This window comes from Typopeltis vanoorti, chromosome 16 (assembly GCF_054136105.1).
Source record: "Typopeltis vanoorti isolate ZY-2024b chromosome 16, IOZ_Tvanoo_1.0, whole genome shotgun sequence".
NCBI classification, from domain to species: domain Eukaryota; kingdom Metazoa; phylum Arthropoda; class Arachnida; order Uropygi; family Thelyphonidae; genus Typopeltis; species Typopeltis vanoorti.
Window position 1 is genome coordinate 53,232,599 of NC_143564.1, and position 20,413 is coordinate 53,253,011.

General features: G+C 35.1%; 1 protein-coding gene across 5 annotated transcripts in view; it reads right to left on the reverse strand.

The window, feature by feature from the left end:
- The window catches only part of Kap3 (kinesin associated protein 3), a 319,643-nt gene that overhangs the window by 54,716 nt on the left and 244,514 nt on the right, over positions 1-20,413 (reverse strand). For 4 of the 5 annotated variants that reach the window (XM_090406062.1, XM_090406060.1, XM_090406061.1 and 1 more), the window contains one exon: positions 16,851-16,936. In XM_090406062.1, coding sequence (XP_090262188.1) covers positions 16,851-16,936 — 86 coding nt within the window. The remainder of the gene's footprint in view (positions 1-16,850; positions 16,937-20,413) is intronic. The other variant, XR_016549579.1, reaches the window with a different exon arrangement.

Sequence of the window (20,413 nt, forward strand, 5' to 3'; positions counted from 1 at the left end):
ATTCACCATTAGTTTAGATTTATCTTTAAGAGCACTTCCGTAGCAAGCTCATATTTGTTTGCTAGCTAATCATTAAGAAAAAGAACGTGTTTTTTAACATATGTTAAAAAAAATACTTAACAGATTTTTTCTTAAGAACTGTATAAATGATGCTGATGATAGGGTAGTCTGGAACAATGCTTTTTTCAGAATTAGTGAGAATAACGAGGACTGAAAACAAAAGAACAAGGGCTATAAGCAGACAATCAGAATACAATGAAATAAAGGAGAGCAAAAGAGGAGGAAACCATTTAAAAAAAAAAAAATGCATTTTAAAAGAAAGGGAAACAGAGGTTGCTTCCTGGGATCTAAAAAAAGGAAAAAGTCATCATCGAAGCAGAAGATGGAATAGTAGTGGTTCTTAAACTGTGGGCTCCAATTTCTCCCAGGTGGGGTCACAAAAAAATATTCCACAGATTGCAATAAACATTAATAAACATAATTAAATATTTATTATAGAACTATTGAAATTATTATACACTACAACAACCTTTCATTCTACCTTTTCTCATTTTCATTTGCATATATAAAATTGGCAAACTAAAAATGTAATTATATAATATTAAATATAACTGTATGTGTGATTTTTTTGCAATAAATATATTCATTATTTCTATTTCTGATGGAAAGACTTATTGGCCATACATCACTAATTATTTTTCAGAAAAAGTATAATAAATATTAACTATGATAACTTTAATTAATACTTCCTATATTATGTTACATTGCCATCATCAGGGATCACAGAATAATAATATGTACATGCAGGCACTAACACAATGTCCACCCACACTTTCTTCTGCCTCTTCCTCATTGCCTAGAAACCTGGGTGACCAGATCTGAGTGCAGTAGTCAAAATGGGGTCTTATCAAGGCTTGATAAAGAGGAATAACAACCTGCTTGTCTCTGCTCATTACAATATGCTTCAGTAACCAAGTAATCTAATGAGCTGCTTTAGACACTTTTGCCATTGTACCCTCTCCTATCCATTGACTCACAAATCTCTGGCTTTGTCAATTTCCTGGTGAGGTGAGGTGGATGAGTACCTTGAGTACGGTTCCATTAATGTGGTATACAGCTGGTAATTTTTTCACCCCAAAATGCATAGCCTTTCACTTTGCCACATTAAAATAACATCCATTCTCCTTTGCCCAGACTGCAATCAGTCCAAATCATCCTGCAAAATTTTAACATCATCTGTATTAACTATTGCTCTACCCAATTTTGCATCATCAGCAAACAACTGAATAGTTCCTTTCAGATCCTTTCCTATATTGTTAATGTACAAATTAAACAGTAGCAGCCCAAGAACAGAGCCCTATGGCATGCCACTAGTCGCAGGCCTTCTTCTGGACTCTACTACTGAATAAACTACTCTCTGATATCTCTCCATCAACCACCCTCATCCACCTCACCAAATATATCCATTATCATATGTTACCGTTTATTGATTAGAATTCCATGTAATATCCTGTCAAAGGCTTTTGCAAAGTCCAGCTGTAAACCTTTATCCAACTCAGCTGTTACTGTATTATAAAACGTAAGCAAGTTATTTAGGCATAACCTACCCTTGAAAAAACCATGTTGTCCCCATATAGTATCCCATTTCAGTCTATCCATTCGTGTATTTTACTATTGCCCAAGGTACTTCTCCAGTACCTTGACAACAATTCCTGATATGCTGATCAGTCGGTAATTTTTTACATAAGTCTTGGAGCTTCCTTTATGCAATGGAATTATTTTCCCCTCTTTTCACCCCTTTGGGACTAATCCAAATCTGAGCCTCAGATTAAACAATGTGGTCAAAGGCACTGACAATTCCCTAGCACCTTAACGTAAAACGAAGTGGTATACCATCTAATCCCATAGCTGTATTCACATCAAGGTTCTCTAATATGCTGTGCACCTTCATTTCATTTACCTCAGTTCCTATATAAGTCTTTACCTCTCTTGTTACTACAATATCTCCACCTGGATGATCTAATCTAATCCTGTGGCCTCCTCTTTTAAGAGGGTTGCAGTTGATGAACAGTCAGCTTCCATGCCTCTCTATCTCTTGCTTCTGTAAGACTCTTGCCCGTCCGGTCTTTGATGTTGTCTTTCCATTGCAGTCGGGGTCTTCCTCTCCTTCCCTCCACCATCCCCTGCAATACTATTCTGCAATACTCCAGAATGACTCCATCATCAAATGTCCTGCAAACGCTATTTTTCTTCTTTGGGATTATCTTTGGGCTATTTAAATGAATTATAATACTGGTTATCCTTCTGGCCTGTGCTTTGTACAGCTCATGTGCTTGCTGGTCACCTTTCTCCAAATTCCCCCAATTTTTTCTTTTATGATGATATTCATCCATTTAACTCCCACTTGATTTACCCTCCTGCTCTAGGTATCCAGCCTAGCATTACTTCCTGCCAACACTCCTTTAGCACCTTCCATGCACTATCAACATCCAGAGCTTGCAGTTGCACGTGCTATGGCACTGATCTAAACAATCCCCTAGCTTATCATACCAACCTTGTATTTCCACATATACCCCATCTTAATTGAAAATTCCATACATTTAGCCACATTCAGGTCAAGATCATATGATCACTCTCACGAAGTGGAGGCAACATGATCATATTAATTATAGACAAATTCTCAGATGCAATTACTAGATCTAACACTCTCAAACCCTAGTATACTCCACCAGATGCCATCTCAGGTAATTAATCCATAGTAACTGCATAAATTCCATTTCCTTCCTCCCAAGTATCCTCTCCTCCTTCCAATCTATGTTCCCATAGTTGAAATCCCCCATAATAATTACCTACCCTCCACTCATTCAGTTTATTTGCCAATGCATACTATCCCTCATCATGACTTTAAATTTTTCAGGAAATGACAAGATATACTAAAATATTAATAAAAAAACTTGAATCAATACCTTCCTATATTTATATTTACAATATATAATATTTATCTACAAGAATTATTCCTCATCATATTTTCCATACCTGGTCTTTAGAAGCATCGAACTGTATATTTTGTTTTGCTGGTCTCAATCTCACACCAGATCGCCTCAAATGTGCTATTTTCACTGGCCTGCAGTTAAACTTCTACTCTCTTTGGTTGCAGTTCATCGGCTATCATCAGTAACACCCCTCCTCTCATTCTTTTCTCTCTATCCTCCCTGAACACACTATACCCTTCACATTCTATCCCATTAACTATATCATCTTCTGTCAGCCATGTCTCACTAATGTCAAAAACCTTTCGCCAGGATCAATTAACAAATGCCAAAAGACTCTTTCCCTTGTTCTGAATCCTCATATTAATGTACATAAAGTGCAAAAGCCCCTTATGCCCACCACTAACCTGACAATTTATACTAACTATTACATTCTGGTTTGTTACCAGTGGTGTCAACTTAGGCATTTTATGCACATTCTTACATTCAACTGCCTCACTGATATCTCCATATCTACTCAACAGCATCCCCCATAAAAGCTCTTGTTTCCCTAATTTTGCACATCTATTTCCACTTCATTCAACAACACTTTTCTGAACACCAAATCCATTCAGATGCAAACTATCCTTCTTGTATAAGTCCTTTCACCGATCAAACTCAACATTTTTCCTCCTGAATCACCTACGCATCAAATCATTCATTATTATGGTCCTCCTTCTCAGCTTTGAGTAATTCTTTCATGTCCTCCCTCATGCCATACTTTTCTCCTTGCAAATCATTCATTCCAGCAACAATTTACAGCTGCAAGGGACCTGGTACACACCAGGTAGGTCTAGGGGAAGTGGTTGGTCTTTAGTGGAGTGGATAAGGGATGCCAATTTTCTATGTGGTCTATAACAAGTGGTTAAGTTGTGTTTTCTAAAGATTTTGTTGATTTTTTCAGAGGTGCCTCGGATGTAGGGAATGGTGATGGATTTAGAGTAATCTTTTTTGTGAAGGGGATGGGGTGGTGGGTTGTGGATAACTGGGTTAAGTATTCTCTGGATTTTTTTTTTTTTTTAGGGGGGGGGTAGCCATTGGCTGAGAAAATTGTCTTACTTTGGCCAAACAGGCAGGACAGCAAATATCAGAATCTCAGAACACAAGGATTACATCCGATTTCACCAGTACAGCCACTCTGGGCTTGCAGACCACGCTCTGGATACTCGCCACAGAATAAGATGGAAGAAAGCCACAGTCATACACCGCAGCAAGTTCAAGTATGAAAGACTATTCATGGAATCAGCCTCAGCCCTTAGGAACATGCCAAACCTCAACAAATTTGGATGCATGAGACTGCCCCAAATTTGGGAAACAATTATCAGAAGAACTTCAGCCCAAAGGCCAAGAACCACCAATATAGCCCGCCAGGGGGCACCACCAGGACTTTAGGAAAACGTTAGCTTCCTAGCTTCAGTTCTCATTTGCTGTTATGTAGTACTTGTGTGCACATGTCTTTGTATTAAGTTCCCAAGAAGATGGCAACGTGACATTTGCCGAAATATCGGAAAGTATATATTAAAGTTTATTTAATTTATATTTCTAGTATACGCTGTCAATTCCTTAAATATTAGTTATCTTCCTCAATACAGCCAACTGTTCATTCTTTACATCCGTCATACTACTATTCTCTTGATCAACACTTCTCTCTCTCTCTCTCTTTTTCAATCGTGTGACTTTTAACCCTGTTTCAATCCTATCTAACATTACACCATCAGACATTTTCACGTGTATTCTTTGTTCCATCCACCGCTTCAATCTCAAGACCTTACCCACACTTTTGACCCTTGCTTTTATAGCATTTTTGGCACGCTTTCCCACCACTATTGCTTTGAAACCAAATTCCATTTGCCTTTGGTAATGCATACATCTTGCACTGTACGAAGTCCCTTTGGTTGAATTCTTTAAACAATGATACCTTGGATGCCATTATTCTGCTTCATATCGGTGCAATGTGCTAAGTTACGAAACTTATTGTGCAGAAAGACTATAACTAAATTGAAAATAAAACTTTTAACTTAAATCTAATTAACACCACAATGCAATCTAATTCTAACACAATTTTTAACTAGTATCAGTCTCCAAACACAGACCTACCACCATACACCACCTGACAGCATATCTCCGTTTTTTTTTATATTTGAGAGTGTTGCCAGTATATTATGAAAGCACTTTGGCTAAATGTCTGGTTATTTGCATGTCTAACTACTAATCTGGATAATTTGTATGTCTTAACTACTGAACTTCACCACTTTCTCAACACTTTCTTAGCCAATGGCTACAACTCTCTACAAAATATTAAAACCCTATAACCTCATCCCCCCCTTCTTCTTTCCCCCTCTTCAGAGTAGAGATTACACAAAATCACCATTCCATATCTCTGGGACCCATCTGAAAATTAATAAAAATAAATAAAAAAACTAATAAAAATACAACCTTACAACTACTTACAAACCACATAAAAAACTGGCATCCCTTATCCGTTACACCACAAACCAGACACATTCTCTAGACCAGCGTTTCTCAAACTTTCTAAGCCCAAGGACCAGTAAAATGCCTAAAACAATTCTGCGGACCACTAAGTTACAGAGGCATAGCTTGGGGAAGGGGAGGAATTCGCCCCTTGCGGCACCTTTTTTTGGCATTTATGAAATCTTGCCTTACTATCTATAAAACAGCAACTGAGTGACGAAATAAATTTCGACAATGTGATCGACGATTTTGCGAACAGAAAAGCAAGAAAAATAACATTTTAGAATGTTGGAATTAAAGTTTTACTTCAAAAATAAACATACTATTTTTTTAATTTATTTCCCTATACGTCGTTTTGATTTTTTGTATTTTTTTTTAAAAAAATCCTACATAGGTTTTTTTTTTTTTTTTTTTTTTTTTAAAAACCTATGTAGGAATTACCAACATTTCGGAAAAACTGTGCCATTTATAACATAATAAATCTAAAAGCATGTTTTGAAAGATATGGCAACATAATTAATTAAATTGGAAGTAAACGATTAAAAGTGTATCATCATTGAACAAAGTTTTAATTTTTATTAAACAAATAAATAAGATATAATTATGTTACTACTTACTTTTAATGAGATGGTTGAGCTTCTCGGATCTTGCAGAGTTGTTGGGTATCTGGATCAATATTGGTCAACTTCAGTCAAAGATCGGCACACACTAAGACAATTTCTGTATTTTGTTTTTATTTGAAGGAGCGATGAAAATCCTTTCTCACAAAGATAGGATTTTCACCCTTTCTCACCCTTGCAGAAAACTGCAGGGCGATTTTCAATGCTTCTTCAGATAATTCCGGAAATTCACTTCTCACCGAAGACGAGATCCAAAATCAAGCAAAACCAAGATCACGGAATTGCATTTTAAGCCCACTGTCACTTGAAAGCTCAATTAACTGTTCTTTTTTCGATAACGAAAGGTCGTTCTCGTGACTGCAAGCCTGAAATGGATCGCGAACCCACAGAAATTTCTTATAAAAGTTATTCGGAAAATATGTTTCAAAATTCCGTTTCAGATTTTTGAGGTGGTCACAAACTCAGAATCAACAAAAATATCAATTTCACTAAAAAGGATTCCAATGTTGGAAAAGGTGCAAATTGTCTGTCTTTTACATAATTAATCCATAAAATCAGTTTTTTCTTGAATGCCTTTATTTTGTCGTAGGCATCAAGAACAGTTAAAAAAATTTCCCTGAAGGGAGAGATTTAGTTCATTTAATTTCGAAAAAATGTCTGAGGAATAGTGTTGATAACCATGCTCTGTCAACAAGGAGTGATGCAAAATTAGAATTATGTTCATTTACAAATAATGAAACTTCGTGCCTTAATTGAAATAACCTTGTTAGTACTTTGCCCTTGGAAAGCCAGTGAATTTCAGAATAAAGCAAAAGTTGTGTATATTCACTGCCCATTTCATTGCAGAGTACTGAAAATAATCTGTTATTTAACGGTCAAGTTTTGATAAAATTAACTAGCTTGACAGCGTTGTATAGCACAGTTTTAAATTCTGGTGGCATTCCTTTGGAGGCTAACACTTCCCTATGCATGAAACAATGCACCGAATTCATATCCGGAGCTACTTCTTTGACCTTAGAAGCAACCCCACTATGCCTGCCTGTAAGAGCGCAAGCTCCATCTGAACAGAAGCCTATACATTTTTTCAACTGGATCCCTTTGTGTACTATGTAATTATTGATGTAATCATGAATGTTGTTATCATGCGCATATCTTACGTAGCATATTCACTGTGCATCATTTGTAACATCAGTAGTCTCGTCTATTTGTAATGCATATTAAGGGCTCTTCTTAACTCTTTCAATTAACTGAGATTCTATGTCGCCTGCCATATGATTAATTCTGCGACCAACAGTGTCATTTGAAAGAGGAATCAAATCAACATCTTTTAGTAACTTGCTGCCAAACATTGTTTTTACCACATCTTTTATAGCTGGAAGTAGTAAATTTTCCCTGATAGAATGAGGTTTCTCTGTTTTCGCTATGTGCAAACTTAAGAGATAGGATGCTTCCCGTGCTTTGCTATTAATGGAACCCATGGCCGAAACTATATCTTTCCCATGATTTAATGTCCCTAAGCATCGCTGCAAAAATTCAATTGGCTTATTTTTCACATCACAATGTTTAGTTTCTAAATGTCATCGGAGTTTTGCAGGTTTCATGCACTCATTCGACAACACTTCATAACACAAAACATATTGAGGTTTCTTTCACTTTCATCTCCACACCAAATAAACCCGAATTCCAAATATGAACTGTTATATTTCCTACTGTATTTTTTCTTTGAACTGCTTATTTCTTCTATTTTAATAGTATCAGATTTACTGGCCATTACAACACCTGTATTACAATTAGGGTTAGCATTACCTGTTCCATTTGCTCTTCTTTTCAAATTTCTAGTTCTGAGCCACTTTTCCATTATTAAAAAAACGTTTCCGAAAAATATATAAATACTGGGGTTAACTCACGACACACTTTGTTCAAGTATCACTTAGCGCTTCTGAAGATATATTGAGCCTTGGTTGAAGGAAACCTTCAATAATAAAAACCTATACACAACAAGCAATTGGTTGAAATGTTGATAACACATGTTCACTTCAAATCTGACAAAACAGCAAGGGAAGGAAGGCGGAAGCAATAAAACTATATTGTTTTTCACTTTACCTCTCTTTTATTATTCTTCATTCTGCAACTACAAATGTAGCAGCAGAATGACGAATAATAAAAGAGGGGTGAAGTGAAAAACAATAGTTTTTTTGCTTCTGCCTTTGAACATTCTGACGCTATTTGTTGGATTTTTGAAGGCTCCATTTGATTTCAATAATTTTTACTTGTTCAATTTTAATTTGTTTTGTTTGGATAATTAAAAAATATATATTTATTTAATTAATTTAAGTCTGCCTGCGGACCACATGTCCCATCGTCATGGACCACTGGTTGAGAAACACTGCTCTAGACCTACCAGGTGTCTATCGGGTCCCTTGCAGTTGCAAACTGTTCCACTATGGCCAAACATGCAGGACAGTCAATATCAGACTTTCTGAACAAAGTGGACTACATACATCCATTTCTGTCATTACAGCCACTCTGGACTTACTGACCAACTGCTTTGGACACTCACCACAGGATATGCTGGAAGAAGGCCACTTTATTGCACTGCAGCAAATATAAATATGAGAGGCTATTTATGGAATCTGCCTTTCATGCACCTAAATTTCAACAAATTTGGGTGCATGAAACTGCCCAAAATTTGGGAAGCATCCATCCTCAGATCTTCAGCCCAATGGCCATGACCACCAAATTTAGACCACTGGGGGGGGGGGGGGTCACTGTTTAGGACTCTAGGCCCAACTTTGTTCTCATTTTGAAGTTGATTCTTTCAAAACAATAACTTCTTTGTAAGCCCTGTGAAGTAATTCTCTCCTTGTTTTCATGCAACTGTTTTGTAAATTACTTCTTTTTATCCTATTCCATAACCTCATCCCCATTTTGTTGTTCTCGGTGACTCCCAAAATCTCAAATACAACCAGTTTCAAGCCTTTTTTTCCACTATTCCATCATCTGGATGATGTCCACTCTCACCACAGAAGACTAGGAACTGAAGAAGCAGTTTTCTAATAAATTTTCTTAAGCATAGCACTAATGCTAAGAAGCTTAATAATCAAGGATTTTTTATCAATTTAAGTGAATGAATTCAATATAGTGATGTCTGACTAATGAGATATAGGTCTGTACAGTATATAGTTCAAGAAAAATAATGTATTTTTTATGTTATTTTTCTAACAAAATTAAAGAATAATTGCCATTTTCAGCTCTTATGAAGATAGCTGTTAAATTAAAACCACTTGATATCTGCTCATTATTGGAGTAATGTGTAACAAAGCAGACACCTATATGCATTAACTTAGATAATGCAACTAAAAGTTACCTATTAAGCAAGAAAAATACAGCTTCAATCATCGTTACTCCTATTATAGAACTGATGGAAGTCAGGAAGGAAATAAAAGAAGAAGAAAGGAAGGAAAAAATATCATTATTATTGTTATCATCACAAGAACTCCATGGAGTGAAAGATACATTGAGGGAGGTCCAACAGAACTCCCTGAACAGTGCCTTAAATTCATCACTGCTGTCATACTCAAAAGGGTATATCTTCCACTATCAATCACTCTCCATGCAAAAAAAAAAAAAAAAAAACTATTCCTCACTTTCCATTCATAATACTTACTCTCTCTCTCTCTCTCCTGTTCACACCCTCCTTATAAAAACTTCCAGAGATGGACTCTTGCCTTACTCCATCTATTCTCTGAAAACTTTCTTCCAGACTAATATATCATCCATCCTCTCCTATCTGCTAGGCTCTGAAAATAGTATTCCTTCAATCTGTACTCATATTCAACATTATTCACTCTTCTTTGGATCCTTTATAGTGTATCCATAGCACCTTAAAAACCACATGAACAAATCTGTGTCCAGTAGTCCATAGGCAGACTAATCAAGGCCTCACACAATGAAACAACTTTTTTACTACTACATGTTAATGTTCACTTCAACACTGCTAGGATCCCTTGCAATACTAGCATTGTGATCTTCAAATTTCAAATCCTATAAAGCCACAACATATACGTTTTTGCTTTAAAGGATTTTGCAACTATCTACCTATCTGCAAGCACACATCCCCTTTTAATCCTCTCCCAATCTCATTAAAATACAAGTTAAACAAAATAGCCACAAAAAAAATCTTTGGTGCACACACCATGGTTACTTTCCTATTTAGGAATACTCCTTCTCAAAACACAACTTGCTGATGCATAACATCAGCAAGTTGTGTTTTGAGAAGGAGTGTTAGATTAGAGATTAGCCATGCAAATGGCTAATCTCTAATCTAATGCAGCAATCTGCTGTGTGATTCATCCATCCTAATTTAATTAGCAACATGTCAAGTGGCAATTTATCAAAGGCTGCTGCAAAATCTATATATACTACTGTATATGCATCTCCTATCCTATCATAAGACACAGTTTATATATTTGCTGAGAGCAACCCACTTCTTGCTTCTAGTTCTCTTCGCCACCTTAATCACAACTCCAGACTCAATCTTATTACCTCCTTTATGAAGTGGATTAATTTTAACCACTTTCCACTCCTTTGAGACTTTCCTAATTGCACTACTCTCATGCCAAGCTATTAATGCACTGAAACATTCTTTTAAAACACACCGTGATATGTTTAGAGCCCTACTGCCTTACTCATATTAAGTTTATTGAATTTCTGCTTGCCCACCTCCAGTCCCACTTCTGTCATTTCCTCCATACTCAAGTCGCATGATGTCCTATGTCCAAGAGTGAAATATCATTGAGATATAGTTGAGAATGAAATACCTCAACTAATTTAACCTTCTGACCTTTGGAATACATTCAGATATTCTTGATAAAAATAATTCTTAATCATATCCCAAACAATGTTGATCCCCATTACACCTAACTCCTCATTCTATGTTATTGCTAAAAGCTGTCTGCCAAGCTTCTACAATCACCAGCCTTGCAGTCCTGCATAAATCTTTTCTTCACAGGATTTTTTTTAACCTTCATATAGTATTTACAAACACCATGCACAATACATACATATATAATGTATCACTCCCAACATGAGAAGGTGCATGGCCTATGGCAAATAAATACATGTGAGGGCAGGGATTAAGAACAAAAGTGATCTGTTGATACTTTGTTGCATGTTGGTCTTTGAGGAATACTTCATGGAGAAAGCTGTTCAGCTGTTCAGAACTAATATATATGGAATGAGAGATGAATGAAAGAAGCAGGAGTGTTATTGATTGATCATGTTATTGTAGGTTTAGCAGAAATGAAGACATGATAGAGCCAGTTCTGCTAAAGAGTACCCTGAAAATATCTACAGAAGAGCTTCACAATGTGGGAAATGACATCTGTGAGACAGTAGCTGAAGAGAGTCTGCAAGAGAGGAGTCATCAATCAGCTGACATGCCCTCTTCTGAACAGTATCTAGATTTTTTTAGAAAGGTTCAGGTGCAAACCCCAAACACGAAAACAATATTCCAAGGTCACAGATTTGGAATTCATACAGAGTAAGCAGCTAGACAGAAGAAAAGTAACTTCATACGCAAAGAAGGATGGTAGTTTTTTTTTTCAGAAGCTAAGAATACTATAGAAGTGATGTGAAGTGAGATAAGAAGTGAGTCAGAAGTTCAACTGGGCAATTGTTGATCACATTATTGTAGGTTTAACAGAAATGAAGCACGATGGAGCCAGTTCTGCTGAACAGCACCCTGAAAATATGTACAGAAGAGATACACAATGTGGGAACTGACATCTACGAGACAGTGGCTGAAGAGTCTGCAAGAGAGGAGTCATTAATCAGCTGAAATTCCCTCTTCCGAACAGTATCTAGAATTTTTAGAAAGGTTCAGGTGAAAACCCCAAACATGAAAACAGTATTCCAAGGTTGCGGATTTGGAATTTATACAGAGTAAGCAGCAGGACAGAAGAAAAGTAACTTCATAAGAAAACAGTTTTTTTTTTTTTTTTTTTGAAGCTAAGAATACTATAGAAGTGATGTGTTTGTGCCAGGAAAGTCTAGGAGTAAGTAAATTTGAGAAGCGAAGTTATTCTCCCTTTACCTAATGGTAAAGGGAGAATAACTAAGGTCTTTTTTTACAAGAAAAAGGGCAAGACTGTGTTTGGAAGCACTGAAGGTGACTAAGCTATTAAACTGTGCAATTAAAGGATGGCATGAAGATGCATTTAGGACACATTGTAGATGATCTTGAAACTTGAAATATTTGAGCACTGCAAGTTTTATTGTATGAGCAGGATGAGTGCAGCACTTTCATCAGCAAAACTGTGTACAGAAGTTAAGGTCAGTGATAGGTCATTTATGTATGGGGACAGAGGGTGGGTGAAATAACAGATCCCTGAGGAACACCTGCAAAACGCAGAAAATCTGAAAAGAGAATGCCCTGCACCATTCAATTCAACAACCCAAGAGATAACTTACAATTAAATTATAAAGGAAAGAAGCCAGACTCTAACATGACAATCTATTGAGAAGCCCTAGCTATCAAACTCTTTAAAAATGCCTTGGAAATGTCAGTAGAGAAACCTTTCCATTGTATGTGTCCAGAGGCGAGGCAATTTGTATGGAGACTTGATTTACAGAATCCATACTGGTAGCACTGATTAGATGACAGAATTTCAAGTGTAGAAGATGACTATTGATGACCTTCTCCATTACTTTACACAGTACTGAGCTGAGTGCAATAGGCTCAAGTTTTTATATGCTGTATATATTAAACTTAATTCCATGTTGTGGGATGATATTGGCTGAGCATAATATAGTACAGATTTTTTGGGTACACATCTCATGTGGTAGGATACCATCAGAAAAAGAAGCCTTTTGATATTGAGCTTCATCCTCACAGGATACTGGGTTTAGTGTCAATAATACGATGTGCAAGATCGGACTTTTGAAGTTTCACACATTCAATGCAGTAATTATTTTTTTCCACAGAAAGAGCTTGTCTACCCAAAGTAAGTCAAATTACATTCACAAAGGATCTAGTAAACACCAGCTAAAGATATAGGTGACAGTTTGTCTTTTGTAGATGGTAAGAAAATATCTGGGATTAAGGTGATACTTTTTCAAAATTCTATCAATAGGTTCAGAGATACCAGAAATATAAGGGATTGGGATTCTGCAGTCTGTTGAAGAATCTTTAGGTGTTGAAACATACCAGTTAATTATCTCTTAGATTTAATGAGGGTGCAAACTTTAATTCCATTAAAGTTTTGATAGTGAGAAGTTCTTGTTGTAAACTTGAGGGACAGAAGCACATATTATGTACTTTATTAATTAATGACTTGATAACACCATTTTTTTGAGAGGCGAGATGAGCAAACTTTTGATGAATGTATCTGCCAATAAAGGTAGGTTTCTGATACATGCTGGTTGACAAAGTACCAGAGGCTGTGCAAGTAAAAAGGATGCCCAAGAATAATAAACTACAAGCATTTTCCACAATGAATTGAATGTGTCAGTGAAAACTACTAATCCAATGTAAGAAAGTGGTAAGTTCATTATCAGTTCATATTTTCTTATCAACAAAATTTCTCATTTGTCACCATCTACAAAAGACAAACTGTTGCCTCTATCTTTAGCTGGTGTTTATCAGATCACTTGTGAATGTAAAGTGACATATTTTGAACAGACATTCTTTGAAAAAAAAAAAAAAAAGAATTAAAGAAAAAGAGTGTAGTTTGACACAGCATAGTACTGACACTAAACATAGTATCCTGTGGGATGAAGCTCATCCTCTCCATAGAAACAGTTTTAAATATTAATGCCTTTTCAAGAAAGTTTTGAGGTACTCCATTTAGCACTACTGAAAGTATTTTTATTCGTACCTATTCTTTCTCTTCCTTATATTTGCTATTCTTTACATCTTTTAGTAAATCAAGTATAGTAACTAATAATCAAATATATCTCTTTAATTATTGTTTTTTAATATATTCTGGAAAGAACATCTAGCATAGGGCAATCATTTTTAATTGGTAAACTGACTGTTGTATGCATGTTTGTATCTTGTATACCTGTTCTTTGATTTGCTTGTTTATTCTACAGAATGTACTGTTGTTTTCAGTGCAAATATTTATACTTTCATTAAAGTTTATTACTGTGGTTATCATGTAATTTTGTTATGTAAAGACTTCTAATGGGACTATATTGATCAAGTACATATAATAAACAACTATGCTTTACCTATATTTTTATAACTGTTATGGTCAAGAAAATTAACATTTTTAACATGTAATTTTGTTGTTTCATCTATGCAAGATGTACATGAAGAATGATGCAAAGGAAGTCAGCTTTATCACCCATATGCAGTACTGCCATATGGGTGAGATAAAGGTGGGAGAACAGAAATTGTGCTGAACAGCTTTTACAAGGGACCACTAGTTTTTTTTTTTAATTGAGACCTTCTAATTCCTACATTAGTCTAATGTTATCTTTAATCGAATTTATAAATTAAGATTATTATATGAAATTGTGAATTAATACCTATAATTTATTCATCACTCTGATGAAATTTACCTCTCTTTAGTGCTTAGCAATGTAACATCATGGGGCTCATTCTACTTTTGAATGATCAACTGTTTATATTCCACCTTGTAAAAACTGTTCCTATCAAGCCACTGAGGATAGTCTGTTAATTTCATACTGAAATATTTGGCAAATATTAAAATATTCTTGTGCTAATGTGTTTATATTTCTTAATTTAATGTCACAAGTATCTCTCAGGAATAGAATGCCAATGGCAGAGGCAACAAGTTTTCTATATTCAATTCTTTCAAAGTCAGACTAAGTACAGTTAAACATGTACCAAAACTTAATTAGACATTTCATTACTATTACATCATTTTATTTTCATGTTTTGTAAGATGTTGATCAACTTTCTCTCTGGTCATTCAGTCTACTTGCAGTAGATCTTAAGAGAAGACTTTCTTACCAATGATGGACTGCTCAGAACTCCATACTTTTGCGCATTCTCTTTCTCCCTAAACATAAATGACCTTCACATATTAACCTCAAGATATTCTATGTATTTTTTTTTTTTACAAAAGCATCACAGTAATTATAATGAAACTATTTAAAACTTCACAGAGAGTTATTAGTTTTCTTTAAAATTAATTCAATTTTTCTTATACTTAATATAAGGAAATGCACATTTCATATAGGAATAAGCAATAAATAAGGATGTACTCACAATTTTCACACTAGCTAGAAGAAAATAACATGCTACAAATACCAAGCTGCATTTCAGTCACCTCTGATATGGATAATTGTTTTCTCTGGAAAGATGGTTGTTTATTCTAGATAATATCTTTACCAAATGTGTTCAACAAAACCTGAGCTATAGAAAAATGACTTACATCCTATGCCTAAATTCAAGCCCATTTTCAAAAAGATTGGAAAATAAGGGCAACCGCTATATTGACTCGTTTCTCACCGAAATGTTAGAGAAGATCATTTAAGAGTATTCTTCTTTCTTCTTCACCACCCGGAACTTTGCCAACTAATTAGCAACCAACACGACAGATTACATCACTCGATATTTTCAAAGCATTTTATCGAATCTGGCATATGGGTTTACTTGCCATCATCTTATATTTCGCACTATCATTTTATTTTCATGTTGTGTAAGATGGTCAACTTTCTCTCTCTCTCTCTCTCTGGTCATTCAGCCTAGTTACAGTGGATCTTAAAAGAAGACTTTCCAACCAATGATAGACTGCTCAGAACTCCATACTTTTGTGCATTCTCTTTCTCCTAAACATAAATGGCCATCTCATATTAACCTCAAATCTTAATCATAGCTGAGTTAATAATGGCACACTCCATTCCTTCTCATCATTTGACAAAGTTGTAACACTCATATATTTGAAGCTTTAAGTTCTTCCATAACCATTGCCTTAAGCACTGATCCATCTTAATCTTAATATTCTTCAGTGGGGTAAAGAAAACCACCTCATAACTTCAATGTTACCAAAACACAGTTCTATCCTCTCTTTTGTAAGAAAATTTTAACTTCACCTACACCAAATATATATATATATATATATATATATATATATTTTTTTTTTTTTGGAGCTGGCATTTACTTATAGCCATTCCTAACATAAACATTACATTATAGCACCTTCTACAAAAAAAGCTTCTTGTTTGTTTCCACTCAAGACTACTTCTCTCTATACAAATCCCAAATCCATCTACCTCAGAATACCATTCATAGATCTAGGGTAGAGCATGAAAACTATTCATTTCTAAATTTTTGATATTATCTGGAAGAAAGAAATCCAGTTAAATTATGATCTTTCTATCTCTCTCTCTCTACATGAAAAGGATCCTCTCTAACAACTATCTCATAGATGATTAATTTCTGACTGTTCCTTTTCTACAGGTATTTATATGGGCATTGTTCTACTGAACTAACTCTACTAAATAGTTAAGTTCTACTGAAATGAACTATTCACAATCTCTAACTCCAAGCCTCTATTATCCTCTGGAGGAGTCTTCTTCATATTCTTCAAGAACTAAACCTCTAGCTATTCACATAAAAGAAGAAAAACATCAACAGATTTCTTTTCTCAATCTCTTGGCTAGACATGGCAGTAATGTTACAGAACCTGCCATTTCTTGTGTAGAAAAAAAAAAAAAACCAGAATGAAAACAAATAATTATAATGTAAGTAACTTACAGCAATAATATCCAGTGTACTGTCACAGACTTTTCTAATTTCAGCATTTTTATCATGCATTAAATCAATCAGATAAGCTGGAACCTCTAGAGCAACAAAGAAAAAAATTAGAGTAAAGGAAAATAAAGCTGTATAGGTTCTATATGGAACATTACCTCAAATTCTAAGAAAATTCAAAACAAAAAAAATGGAATTTATATATATATATATATATATATATGATTTATATACAAATATATATAATTACAAATCTTGTATATGTGTGTGTGTATGTGTATACACACACACACACATGCACAATTGCAAATTAAAAGCAGCACACCTATATAAATACAACCATTTTCTGATTAATGCAATAACTTAAAATAGATAAATATTTCTATAAAGTCACAATGGAATATCACACTAGATATTAATAGCTCAAATGCATATATTTAAAGACTAAGTTAGCTACCTGAAATTATAAACTAGCTTTATTGCAAATTAGTTGAGTTTCTTTAATCTTAACCTCCCTTTGACAAATCATATTTACTTTATGACTTGTTTACTGAGAACAGGTCTGTTTTTATTTTCATTTGATACTGTATAAGCCTCACAGTGAATAAAACACAAGCATGTTCAAAAAAAAAAGTGACAGAGAAATGTTCTCTGTTCTCACAAAGTCAGTAAAATGGCTGTGATGGAAATACAAAACATTAATTTTCAACTAACATAAAAATCACTTTATGCAAAATCTTATGGTCTCCATTAATCAACAGTGAATCCCTTGATTAATACAATGCATTACTGGAAAATACATGTTAAATGAAATTAATATTTGCCACAATTTGAAGTCCAACGGATTCAGATCAGTACTTCCAGACAGTCAATTAGATGGTGATATGTGATCGGGCACATTTGCCTCCAATCACTTTTGGGTGATCTCACCTTGTGTACAGGGGCTGAGTCCTGTTGGAAGGTCCACTGCCTATTGTGAAATAAGGAGTTGTTCAGAGGTGGTACTACAGGTTCCAGCACAGTGTCTCTTGATACACTTTGGCAGCAGTTTTGAATCCTTTCTTGCAGAAATGCAACTTGGATACCCCCTGATATGTCACCCCCAACCAAACCATCACTGACACAGGGTGATGGCCTCTTTGAATCCTGGGTGTTATGGCACGTGCTGTGTGACCATCCAGGGCATATATCCAATCATTTTGGCAGTTAAACAACTCTTCAACAATGGTGAAAATGGTGAAATATTAACAATGGTGAAAATCCTCTCATTTGTGAAGAGGATATCTCTGTTTCTGTTGTTCACGTACTGTCGAGAAGTGCTTTTGATCTTATCATCCTCTGCTGCATAAGTTGTGGTGTTAGGAAGTGTCCAGTAGGATGACAATAGGCTCTCACTCCCAGGTATCATCAGTTAGTACATGTGATATCGTTCTCTATGAAGCATTCATCTCTCATGACATCACTTTCTGAATTCTCACAGGATTATGGTGGAGGCATGCCCCCATAAGCTGTTGCGTCCTAATGCAGCACGGCCAACCTGTCATTTGGCAGTCAGATATGTCTTCTGTATCATTATAATAGTCCAATATACAAATATCCTACTGATTCCAAATGTTTTTGTGGTATTACAAGTGGCTTCATTCCAATCTTGTGAAGTACTATTACAGCTACACAGTTATCATAATCTCCCCAATGCATGCTAATCTGTACAGCTAAACAACTCTTTCTCTCTATAATGATAAACATGCAAATGTTGGCTGCACATAGTGCCTGCCACCAACAGAACCAGGCTTGCGCAATTCTGTGAGTAGTGTGGGATATGTGTAGAAGTTGTAGCAGTATTTACGGCAAGATTGTGTAAATATCCAATATTATCTTATAGCTAAAAGAAAATGTTTTCCTTTGAAACATCAAAAGTAATGTAATGTTATAACTCCTAAGAACAGAACAAATTATTCAAAAATTTGAATATTCAGCAAACATTCAGCGAATCCAACTCAATTCACTGGCACAGATGAGCAGTTCCAGAAGAAGTACAACATTCAATATGGATACTAATGCAACTTGCCATGAAGTAAACAGAGGAAGTAGAGGTGTATGAAAGGGGACAGGAGGAATAGTAAAATTTCTTGCAACAAACAACTTAACGATGTATATCCAATGAAGAGTCAATTATTGATGAAATAAAGGAAATCAAAAAAATAATGCTATTAAGATTATCATGTTTATTAGCAACACTCAAGCTTTTCCAATTCCATAACTGACAATCACTAAATAAATAGGCATTTCATAAAAGTATACCATTATTACATACATTGAATGATTTCCACACATGCTGATAACATAAAAATCCTTCTAAGTCTGACACATTTCATACATTAATTCTCTCACACATTCTCTCACAATACACAAATTCTCTCATTCACATCATCTAAAGCCCATCAGTCTCACTATAAATCCCAACTTCTAAATAATAAATGTACTATGTTTAAAATACAGTACGATGCAAAAAAATAAACAAACAAACAAAAAAAAAACAGTACTGAATAACTACAAAGATATGTCATGAAGTAAACTGGTATCAAAGTTCAGTACTGTTTTTTTTTGTGCCATACATTGCTGAATATTTCTTGTGTTAGACTCTCTCTTCAAGCTATCAAAAACTTTTTTAAAATACAACAATTACATATGTCATCCATTGCACAGCTTTATGGGAGCTAAGCATGCATGTATAGAATCCAAAGACCACACAATGTACAATTTGTCTAATCAAAAATATAAACAGAATTCTCCCAATCTCATCTTATTAACAAACCTCCATACAGTTAAACTCAATGCAAGAGAATTCACCCAACTAGGTCAGTATATTATTGTATCGCAAACTCATTCACACTCGCTATGCACTCTAGCAACATTCACTCATCCATCACTTTCCATATAAAAAATTTACTCTTCACTCACTTGTTCACAAGACTCATATAACTTCCATGAATGGTTTCCTGTTCTTTCTTTCTTTCTTCACCCTTCCCCACTGTATATCCATTCCATATTAAATCTGGTATCCTCCACCATATAAGTCTATCATATTGCCTCTGTCTATTTAATGAACTCTACAATTCACATCCTTAACCTTGCCCTCAATAACTGGTAATCTATACTGATATTGCCATCGTTACTGATTTATGGATGTTCTTCAGCTTTCTCACTGCAACAAAAATTAGGAAACCAAATTTGTGTGCAGCAGTCCAAGGTTGATCTGATGAAGGCATTATATAGCAATACAAACCACATCCTCATCTTTACTGCCTAGTGTTCTCCTATCATAATCAAAATACTCTATGTAGTCTAAGCAGCTGTTGCAATATGTCCTATTAACTTCAGATCACTGTTGACTATCACTCCCAGATCTCATACATCTCCTGAAGGTATAGTTCTACCAATACTGTACACAGATTATACTTCTACACTCCAAAATCTGATTATTAACATGAAAATGGCAAAAACTAATATACTTGTCCAAGCAAAAAAGCTATTTAAATCTTCTTGAAGGGCTGGCCAGTTGAAAT